The sequence below is a fragment of the Belonocnema kinseyi genome, chromosome 6 (genome assembly GCF_010883055.1).
Source record: "Belonocnema kinseyi isolate 2016_QV_RU_SX_M_011 chromosome 6, B_treatae_v1, whole genome shotgun sequence".
NCBI classification, from domain to species: Eukaryota; Metazoa; Arthropoda; class Insecta; order Hymenoptera; family Cynipidae; genus Belonocnema; species Belonocnema kinseyi.
This window is the reverse complement of record NC_046662.1, coordinates 118,855,302-118,867,534: the sequence shown is the minus strand read 5'-3', so window position 1 is coordinate 118,867,534 and position 12,233 is coordinate 118,855,302. Positions and strand designations below refer to the sequence as shown.

The following is a 12,233-nucleotide window of genomic DNA, read 5'->3' as shown; positions in this document are numbered from 1 at the left end:
TCAAATTACATTGCTAATAATTTATAATCAAAACTCTAATATACTATTTCGCATAAACATTAAGCACTCAAATTTTTAGGACTTGAATGACTTATTTTTATTGGTTATTCAAAAACTACTTAAGTGGTGGGAGGATGGATTGAAAAGATCTAAAATATTACTCAATTAATTCATTGTCTTTTTATACATTTTTGAAAAACATTCAATGTTTTTAAAACATTAGGAAACAGCGTTTAATCATTATTTAGTTTTCATTATTATAATATTGTAAAATATGGAGATCGAAATAAGAGAAATGTTTTAATCACTCGAAAGTGATCTAAAAATCTAAAAATAATTAAAATTAATATTATAGGTTGAAACATTATGTATGGATTTGAGCACATGGATGGCCTGGTGACAAGTTAGAAAAATTTGTACTGAATTTATAAAAATCTGTTTAGGCAACATTTATTAATCAATCTTTTGCTACGACATATTTGTTGTAATCGACCATATTAATCAAGATGCGTTCTTGCATCACTTATAATTGCAAATTTGAAAAACATAATTAGTTACTTAACTCTGATCTAATTTTTCTCCAAATGGAATTTTTTGTCCCCGGTTAATTTATGCTGGCATACAGCAAAGGGATATATTAGAAGCATTCTTTTTAATACTTTTAAAAATTCAAAGATACTTACGAAATGGTGCTCTCATAAGTAATATTCGCGAACCTGTTGATAAATATAAATTTAATCATGCGAATTATGGATTTGTGCACGTTCTGTTTTGTTTAAAGTAAATTAAACAATGACCCAAATTTGCATACATTTAAACAATTTAATAATCCTTTCGGATAAACCTTTATTTATTAAGCATGTGAGTATAGTTACTTACAGAAATTTTGCCTCTAATAGTAATTGGCTCAATGAAAAATTACTATTTTTTGTAACGCGATAAAATGACTCATAACAAAAGCTCTGTTATCTTGCAAATTATTCATTTTAGAGGAATAGTGTTTATTATTAAATTGTATATTTCAGTGGGTACTTTCAAAATATTCTTATTTTTTTCCATTCGTGAAATACTTTTTTGATTATTGATAAAAGTATTTTTTATCACTTATTTTACACGTTAATTAGTTTTGTCCAATAAATAATTGTTGGAGCGAGAAAACGCCGAAACAACTATTGTTTCTTAAGAGCTTGTCTAACAAGAGGAGAGAACAAAATTTCAAAAATTTCCAATTCGAAATGTTATTAAAAAATATGTATGTAAATGATTGTTTATAATGCCGCTCAATACTATTATCGATGAGAACGAAATAATAACAGGTGATCTTTTAATCAATTCTATTATAAATGGTGCGACGAGTTCTGTGTTTTTCAATTTCTAAAAAGGAATATAATATTGATCCCCTTTCTTATGAGCGATGAAATTTTTTGCCTTATCAATTTACACTACCTTCAATTTCAGGAAAGTTAACATTTAGATTGTTGTAGATTGCTTCTGAAAATAAATTTGCTTATGCTGCCGTACAAACTAAAAAGATACGTAATTGACATTGCCGCTTAGCGTGATTCTCTTAAGCGTGGCAATGAAAAAGTCGACCTAAGCAGCAATGTCACTTATGTATCTTTTTAGTTTGTACGGCAGTATATGAATTTTTAATAATGCATCGCGTTTGGTTACGAATTTATTGAGAAATTCAAAGCAAGGTTAGAAAGTACGTATATGTACTTTACCTATGTATTAAAATTATTTTGATTCAAATATTCTTTTTGAAGCCGAAATGAATTACATAATAAGTTAGCGATGTTATAAGAGTTCAGGAAGTCTATTTTGAGCTGGTGTTAGTGTTTTTGGCAAATAGGCGTACAATTCTACGTGTTTATTCTTAGATTTTTGACTGGTTATAAAAAATTGCATAATTATAAATTAAGTCTTCGTGTAAAAATTACTGAGAAGAATTTTTGTTTGAATACACTTGACTAAATTGTAACAAAACTTAAATTCAGTAAATTTTGTTTCATTCAAACAAATATATGATTCCAATTTTAAATAAAATTTAGTTAAATCCATCAAATTATTTGTTGAATGAAAAAATTAATTTATATGATACCTTGGATATTGGTATTATTCAAACAAAATGTTTCGTTTCAATTAAAGAAATATTTTTCTCATAGAATAGAATATTGACCATGAATCCTTTACTTCTTTATTCCCATTTCTCATTTATATAATACACGTTCATTTTTTAATTCAAACTAAAATTATTTTTACTACAAATAATCGATTAGAATTATCTTAATAAGATAAATTTTTATATCTAGAGAATACTTTTTAAATTTCCATACATTTATTATATGATTTAATAACTTGTTAATAATGTTTAGTGAAAAATTATTAAAAATCTTACGCCTTATTTATAAATATTAAATTGAGAAATTATCTTGAAAAATGCGTGATGCAAAGTTGAGGAAATCAGAAAAACCGTAACACTTCTTCAGACCTTCACCACAATTACAGAGCCTATACAAAATATTAAGTAAATTGCGATGGCCAACAATAAAATTCGACCCTTTTATGAGTCGCAGGAATTCAGGTAGCAGACGCCGAAGTCGACCGGATTCGTAGCTCGAAGGGAAATTCGGCCGGATTTTCCGTTGCCGAAATAATCCGGCAACAGTAAGATACCGGAACCGAACGTAAGAGTGAAAAGTACTGCAGCAGGTATAGCAGTATAACGGATCTCAAACAGTAGCCGAACATTCGGTTGTCCCATCTCTAATTTTTTGCCTATTTGTAAAGGTAAATTCTTGTTTTTTTCATCGTAAGCAACCGTCGATAATTAATTTGTAAACTTTGTTTAGACCGGTCGATAACTTTTTACTATTGTTATTGTTATTATTAATGTTACAGACAAATTTTTGTCCAATCATACAAATTTCTAAACCAAAATTTTCGTGTTCCTTATGGGGATATTTCAAATTAACGTAACCGTGAACAGTTCCTTCAGTTGGATAAACACCATTGTTACCTTTGGAAATAGCCGAAAAATGCATTTGTTAATTAATTTTGTTTAAACAATTGTCAATTGTTATCGATAGATATCTCAGAGCCAGCACAAAAACAGTCTGCTAACATCCTAAAGAAACGCAATTTTGTTTTTAGAAAATGCAGAATGTGATAAAATTTGCATAGACAATTGTTGTTAACCATGAACGTTGTGTATTGTTACATTAGCTCCTTAAAATGTTATAAATTAGTTACTAATTGTTTATTACGTTAAAAGCACAAGTTTTTACCTCTCCAAATTTCCAGACAGTGCATTTTTTAAATAAATTTGTTTAACCCTTAGCTGTCACACTGGGATAAATTTGACCCGAGACAAAATCAAGTCCAACTTAAAAATTGTTACCAGAAGACATATGGACTTGTGGCGCCATATGTTGTTAGGTGGAGAGTGGTCCTTCCTTCTCGAGTCCAGAGCATGACGTTGACGTCATTTGTGTAGCTACGCATTTGTATAGTAAACGCGTTTATAATACAATTTCAGACAATTTTCAAAAATAATCGGGTAAATAATGTAAGCTGCCACACTGGAGTCTCTAATGGCTCTACTCTACACGACTGCCCAAGCTCAAAAGTTTCCGAAGCTCAAAGGTTCCCCAAGCTACACTAACGCTTTCAAAGTCATGCTCTGGGCTCGAAATAGAAGGGGCATCCTCCACCTAACGACATATGGCGCCGCAAGTCCATATTTCTTCTGGTACAAATTTCTAAGTTTGCCTTCATTTCGCCTTGGGTGAAATTGAACCCAGTGTGGCAGCTAAGGGTTAGCCTATGTGATTCACGTTAATATTTTGTTGATCATTCTTCATTTAGAATAAAATTTAATAACACAGTATATTAAACAATTAATAATACATGCTGAATAAACAGTGAAATGTAAAAATTTCTTTATTCTAAAAATGACTCTTTTTAAAGTTAAAAATAAGTAACTTTTTTCAACGCGGACTATCAAACGATTTTTTCCCTTAAAAACATATATTTCCAGAGTATTGTATTCAATTTTTAGCTCTTAATAATAATAAATTTAAAAATTATGATTTTTTGTCGGAATTTTTTTTCAAGCTCAAAAAGTCAATAGCCAGTTTTGCAATCCAATTTTTTAACTATGTGGTACTAAAAGCCCTAGCGTGGCAGCTATGTTATTCTGGTGAAGCGTGGCAGGCAAGCGTTAAAGAAGTATCAGTTATTATTAGATGAATAAATCTGATAATTTTGTGACATGTTTGTATAATTTTTGGCCGATTAAAAAAAAAAAATTTATTGGAACATAAGTATATGATATGACAAATTGTTTAAAAAATAACAATGTATGTATTACATTTCAGGAACTTAATTAAAAAAGGATTTTCTCTACAAATTGTTTGAATGTAGCAGAAATAAATTCAGAAATCACTGCAAATCCACATGAATCCATTCTCACTGACTGACTTCTTTAGTACACATTCAATACATTTCTAAATCAATTCTGAGCGACGAGACAACTTTTCCTAATTATTTCTTAATTGATTCTAGGTTTTTTTGAATTTAATCTAAGTATTTTTCGAAAACCGTTAATCTTAAAAAAGAACTTTATTTCATATTTTTTATTAAACATTTTTTTCCTTCAAAATCGGGGTCCCATACTAGGCAGACTCGGTCAGGTCCCCTCAGTCTTTTTTAAAACAGTAATATGTTCCGTTTCTCAGATTGTGGACAAAGCAGACAGAGTAAAGGATGTTCTTGTGTACGAGATGTGTCATGCTGCTTGCAGGCTTCTAGAGATGCTCCGCGGGCTAACCATGAAACCATGTCGAAAAGGTGGTGAATACGTTGTAACATGCTAATTATTCTTTTTAAAAAGATTCTTCACATGGAATTATTTGGGGTGGTTGTATGAAAACATTGTACGTGTCGTATAGGACGAAGCGGGCAACGGAAGTTTTCCCGGACCTTCCACCCATCAGGGAACGCACTGTATACCATGGGGGCAAAAAGATGGTTCAATATACATGCATGAATTTTGACCACAAGTAAGTGTAAAAGTTATTTGCGTGCATAAGCAATTGCATGCAGAAACGGAAATTAATTTCTTTTTTTCTTACTGAAGAAAATACAGGAATTCCCTTCATAAAAATTGTGAATGTACCATGGAGGACCCTGCAAATCGCAACTGGTGGACGCAGAAGCGATTGACAGAGATGGTGATTGTGATTAGGAAGAAGCATCTCGTGTTGATACCGTCAATTTTTGTTTTAAACAGTGCATACTGGATTAGGCCTACAGGGAAACCACTGTAAAAAACGCGCCAGCTGCTTTACCTCATGGTGGTTTTTTTAAAAAGTAATAATTTTTTCCCGAAAATTCCACTGTTTTGTTGAAAATGGAACAATTTTGTAGAGAATGTACTTATTGATTAGAATTGATATTATTGTGTTTTAAATTAAGCTTACATCTATTTTTGATAGAAATTTAACTTTTGTTTATGAAAACATGTCGTTTTCATTGTATACATTCTTGTATTTAAGTAGAAACTGCATTTTTCTTAGATTAAAAGTAGAACTGTTTGTTAAAAAATTGAACCATTTTTTCAGAAAGTCATCTATTCTGCTTGAAAATTAAAATATTTTTTGTTTGTAAATCAACAGTTTTAAAATTCATATTTTAGTGGTGAAGAGTGAGCTAAATTAGTGTTTGGGCGAAAATTCAATTATTTGTTTCATAATTTGGCCTTTAGATTAAAAAATTTTTTTTATAGGAATTGCATCTTTCTTGGACAAAAATGTAATTGTTTTGTTAAAATAATTTTTCCTTGGAAATTCAATCGTTTTGTTCATATTTCACAATTCCATGGAAAATGTACTTCTTCTTTGAAATTCATATTTTGAAAATATGTTTGGAAATTTGTCTTTTTAATGTAGAAATGTGTCTACTGTAGTGGAAACTTAATAGTAAAAGTAAAATGTAGCGTACAAATGCAGAAAGAGTCAAGCACCATTTTTCATTTTTTTTCAAGAGAGACTAAAAACATTTTATAAATTCAGCAGGACCATTTAAGAAAAAAAAATTAAAATTTGCTTTCGAGATTCTTCCATGCTCTATTGAACTAAAAAACTAGCTATTGAATGAACGAATTGATTTCCAAAAAGTTTGGTTTAAAATAAGTCATGCAGTTTCGAGAAATTTGAAAATCCAATTATGACTTTGAAATAGCATAAAACGGAAATTTCAACATCAAATGACGATAGCAAAAATAATGTTGCATATTTCCAAGAAATGTGCAATTGGGTTTTAGGTTATTTAGTACTGAATGGAAGGGGCCCAATAGTAATTAAAAATAATTAGCCAGTATCGAGAAAAATTAATTTTGGATTTTTTACTTTGAGGTAAGCACTTTATTATTATAGATTGTAATATATCAAAATTTTCAAAATATGATTAATTCAAAATATTGCAGGAAATTTAAAAAAAAATTTATTATATAATCGTAGAAAAATATTATGAAACGGTGACCATAATCGTGATATGGATCGTAATGCATATTTTAATGCCTCTGAATAATTTCAATACGTTATTGCTACGCCCAAGGAGAAAAAAACACAAATTTGTACTGTCCCCTACCGAAAGAAATCTCTGAGTTTTCTTTAGCGAAATAGCTTGGCCCATTTAAGTCTATAAACAAAGTCGATTTGAAACAAAATAGTCTCAGAGATAGTTTGAGAGATTTGGGTCCTTTTAAGAGTGGTGCGACAGTAATATAATGTTCCTTTTGTATTCGTCACGTACCGGGGGGGGGGGGGCAGAGTTATTTACAGTAGTTGGTCGTGGCTAATCCGCTCTTCCTTTTTAAATTTCTCTTCAAATTATTAACACTTTTTTTTAATTGATGAATTTTCTCATTATACTTATTTATAATTATAACTTATATACTGTTATACAATTTTCTAGTTGAATTCAAAAATGTTGTCTTTTTTGGCGTATCTCATTCCATTTACGAGAAACGTTCTATTAATTCCAATTTTAAGCAAAAAAAAAAGTTAGATATCTGAAGTCATCGAAACCCGTAGATTCCGAATTATTATGTTTTAGGGTGTAACTATGAAATTAAAAAAGACTACTTCTAAATTTTAATCCGAAAGCTTACAAAGGACCCTTGACTGTCGGATACTCTATTGAGATAGCCTCTCTACTTGTTATTTATGATCGTATTCTTATTTCAATTTCGAAAAGGATATTTTAAGCCTTCAGACCATTTAAACGAGCTTCCTGGACCTTTAAAAATATCTACCTGAGTGCCTGCGGATATATTTCAGCCAAAGAAGATTTTAAATTATAATTTAATAGAAAATTAATTTTTAACCAAAATAATAATTTTTAATAAAATAGTTCAATTTTTAATCAACGATGAATTTTCAACTAAGATTATGAATCTTCAACCGGAAAAATGAACTTTGAAGAAAGTAGTTCAACTTTTAAGCAATAAGTTGAAGTTACAATCTAAGAAGATGAATTTAAAAAATGTAATATTTGATATTACAAACAAACAAAATTTTGTTTTAAATTAGAAACAGTTAAATTTATTTAAAAAATACGAATTTTCAATGAAATATTTAAATTTTCAACTAAGAAAAATTAATTTTAAAACAAACAATTGAATTTTTAGTTACAAAAATTAATTAACGAAAAATGTCTCACTAAAAGAAATAAATTTTTAACTAATTGTAGTTCAATTTTTAACAAAATAGTTAAATTTTCAGTTAAAAAATTGAGTTTTAAGCCAGAATATAAATTTTCAAACAAAAACATTTTTTTTTTTGAGATTATGAATCTTTAACCAAAAAGATGAATATTGAAGGAATCAGTTCAACTTTCAACCAAAAAGTTGAATTTACAATCTAAGAAGATGATCTTTCAACAAAAAATGTAAAATTTGATATTAAAAACAAAAAAAGATTTTGTTTTAAATTAGAAACAGTTAAATTCATTAAAAAAATATGAATTTTCAATGAAATATTTAAATTCTCAACTAATAAAAATTAATTTTAAAACAAACAATTGAATATTCTGTTACAAAACTAGTTCAACATTTTTTTTTACTTAAATAAATAAATTTTTAACTAAAAGTAAGATTATGAATCTTTAACCACCAAACTGAATTTTAAAGAAAGTAGTTCAACTTTCTACAGAGTTGAATTTTCAACCTAAAAGTTTGAATTTTCAATGAAATACTTAAATTCTCATCTAAAATAAATTATTTTTCAACAAAACAATTCGATTTTTAACCAAATAGTTAAATTTTCAGTTAAAAAATTGAGTTTTAACCCAGAATATAAATTTTCAACAAAGATTATGAATCTTTAATAAATAATAAATAATAACAAACAGTTAAATTTATATGAAGTATACAAATTTTCAACAAAATACTAGAACCCTTAACTAAAAAAAAAATTAATTTTCAACTTAACAGTTTAATTTTCTGCCAAATAGTTAAATTTCCAGCTTCAAAAAATAATTTTAACAAAACAATATTTCCACGAAGAAGTATCGTTTTCAACCAAAAAGATTTATTTTCAACTAAAATTATGAATCTTTGACAAACAAAAATAAACGAATTTTAAACAAAGTAGTTCAAATTTTAACCAAATATTTAATTTTAAATCAAAAACAGTTGCATTTTCAACCAAATAGTTCAATTATCAATGAAAAAATAAACGTTAAATCTAAAAAAAAACTAATTTTTAACAAAGTAGTTTTATTTTAAGCAAAAGAGATTAATTTTCAGCTGAGATTATGAAACTTTAAACAAAACAATTAATTTTAAAGAAAATAGTTCACTTTTCAACCAATAAGTTGAAGTTTTAATCCAAATGAATTAATTTTCAACAAATAATTTAATAATTAATATTTCAACCTAAAAATATTTAATTTTAAATCAGAAACAGTTGAATTTATCAAAAAAATTGAAATTTCCAATCAAATATTTGAATCCTCAGCTAAAAAAAAAAATAATTTTCCGCCAAATAGTTGCATTTTTATAAAAAAAATACGTGATTTTCTACCAAAATAATTAAAATTTTAATTTAAAAAGATACATTTATAAACAAAAATTAAATAGATAAATTTACAATTAAAAAAAATAACCTAGAAAAAAACGATTTATCAAAAAATATTTGAATTTGAAGCCACGAAATACCAAAAATAATAATAATAATAATAGCTAAATAATACCAAAAAGGACGAATTCTCAACAAAATTGTTCCCAAAAGAATTAATTTTTAACAAATAATTTAATAATTAGTATTTCAACCAAAAAATATTTAATTTTAAATCAGAAACAGTTGAATTTATAAAAAAAATTGAAATTTTCAATCAAATATTTGAATTCTGAACTAAAAAAGACTAATTTTCCGCCAAACAGTTGCATTTTTATCCAAAAAACACGTGATTTCTAACAAAAAATGCATCTTCTCAATAAATTTTATGCATTTTTCAATTAAAAAGTTAAATTTTCAGCCCACAGGATTAATTTTATACCAAAGAGTCAACTTTTTAACAAAATACATCCATTTTCAACCAAATAATTCAAGCTTTAATTAAAAAATATACATTTATGAACAAAAGTTAAATAGTTAAATTTACAATTTAAAAAAAATTAACCTAGAAAACACGATTTATCAACAAAATAGTTGAATTTTTAAGACATAGAATGAATTTTTAACTGAAATCTCGAATCTTTAACTAAAAAATTACTGCATTTTTGAGTCGAAAATACAAATTTTCAAACCCGAAATTGTGAATTTTCAACATAAAAGTTAATTTCAAACCGAAACAGATTAGTTTTTAATCCTAAAGATGAAGTTTTAATCAGATATTTCCAGTTTTAAACAAGAAAGATGAAATTTCTAAAAAAAAAATGAATTTTTAAGTCAAAAAACGAATTTTCAACAAAACAATTGAATTTTCAACCAAAAAGGATGACTTAATGCATACATGGCCCCTAAACAGAATTAGGATTCATTCACCTACAAAAAAACATTAAATTTTTTTCTTTTCAAACATGAACTTGTGTAGATTCCCAGATCAGATCCGATTCAAGATATCTTACGAAAAACCTAGTTTGTAGAAGTGGAGCCAGTTCTATCACAGCAATGCCACCTATGATCATACTGTCAATTCTATATGCATTTAGACACTATCATTAGTTTAATTTTAAGTCGATTAATCCTCATGAAAGTCGATTAGACTCACACCCTATAAGCACAAAATTGTCTTCATTCAAATTTCGACTCTTGGCCACAGTTTCTGCATTTTTTAGCTTTTTCCATTTTCTATTGTTATTTAATCAAGTAAAAGTATTAAAGGCTTTCTCATACTTAAGAATTATAATTTATTTTAAGCTATCCTTTTTATATTCTGGACTATTCATCAAGTCCAAAGTTATTTTGATCTTAGTAATCACTTGTCATAATTATTAATTGTAAGCTGCTGACATTTTGAAAATATTTTATAGATGTATATTTTCCGGTCAAATTAAAAATCGAGTTTTTCATTTCAAAGATGAAAGTTTCTGTCGAAATTGGAATAATATTCAACAAAACAGATGAATTTTTAAATGAAAGATATTAATTCTGAACGCAGAATTTAATAGTAAAAATTTTCAAATTAAAAATCGGATTTTTTATTTAACCGATGAAAGCTTCTGTCGAAAATGGAATAATGTTCCACCAAATAATTTAATTTTTTAACGAAAGAGATTAATTCTGATTGCGAAATTTAATAGTAAAAATTTTCAAATTAAAAATAAAGTTTTTTATTTAGCCGATGAAAGTTTCTGACGAAATTGGAATAATGTTCAACAAAACAGTTGAATTTTTAAACGAAAGAGATTAATTCTGAACGCAGAATATAATAGTAAAAAATTTAAAATTAAAAATCGAGTTTTTTATTTAACTGATGAAAGTTTCTGTCGAAATTGGAATAAGTTTCAACAAAACAGTTGAATTTTTTAACGAAAAAGATTAATTCTGAACGCGGAATTTAATCGTAAAAAATTTCAAATTAAAAATCGAGTTTTTCATTTCAAAGATGAAAGTTTCTGTCGAAATTGGAATAATGTTTAACAAAACAGTTGGATTTTTAAACGAAAGAGATTAATTCTGAACGCAGAATTTAATAGTAAAAATTTCCAAATTAAAAATCGAGTTTTTCATTTCAAAGATGAAAGCTTCTGTCGAAAATGGAATAATCTCCAACAAAATAGTTGAATTTTTAAACGAAAGAGATTAATTCTGATCACGGAATTTAATAGAAACATTTTCAGATTAAAATTCGAACTTTTAATCTAAAAGATCGAACTAGCTGTTCAAAATAGATGAGTTTTCACCAATATAGTTGATTTTGCTACCCAAAAAAGATGACTTTTTAGGAAAATTTAGATAAAATCATCAACAAAAGTAAAACATTAATCTGGAAAATTCCGAGTTTTCCTCTAAACTCTAGGGTACTTCTTGGTGTTCAAAAATCTGGGCTATAGTTCCCGGTTTTTCCAGTCATTGACCACCCGACTTGAAGTTTTACATTTCTTGAATTTTTTGTGACTTACAATATGGGATTGACTTTTTTTTAAGTCAAATATTTAGGGGTTGATGTTGATAATCCAACGATTTTTCGATCGCACCTGGTGTGATAATTCTGAAAAAAAAAGAACCGGAAAACAACGATGAGGAGAGTGGAGCTGAAAGGTAAATATAGAAACATAACCTACAATTTCTTGAGGTATTTGCAGATTTGCTTACTCTGGCATTAAATTGAACCAGCTATGGATAATAATTATAGCGCAAATATACAAAATCTACAAACGGATTTTAAGGTGAAACACTGGACAGTTAAAAACACACAAAATTGACCCATTTATCTGTCAGATTGTATCTGTCAAAAATTGCTTGCGTCGGGATCGAACAGTAAAATACCAACAATCTCAATTCTAAAGTCTAAATCTGCCTGAGTCAAAGCCGATATCAGTTTGTGTGCGTGCGATATACCTACGATGGCCACGCGACGCACGCATGTTAAGGGTTGAGGGCCACTTTCATTTACCTCATGTCGGTCATCGTCGGTGGTGCAGTTTCTTTGCACACCGACCGAGTCCTGGAATCACTCGTGGATTTAAAACCGATATATATATATATATATATATATAT

At 27.8% G+C, this 12,233-nt stretch overlaps 1 protein-coding gene across 1 annotated transcript; it reads left to right on the top strand.

The window, feature by feature from the left end:
* The first annotated feature begins 4,726 nt into the window (after positions 1 to 4,726).
* Positions 4,727 to 5,333, top strand: LOC117175580. The gene is made up of 3 exons (XM_033365286.1): positions 4,727 to 4,854; positions 4,956 to 5,066; positions 5,144 to 5,333. The coding sequence occupies exons 1-3, from the start codon at positions 4,727 to 4,729 to the stop codon at positions 5,331 to 5,333; spliced, it is 429 nt and encodes a 142-aa protein (XP_033221177.1).
* Positions 5,334 to 12,233: the final 6,900 nt, after the last annotated feature.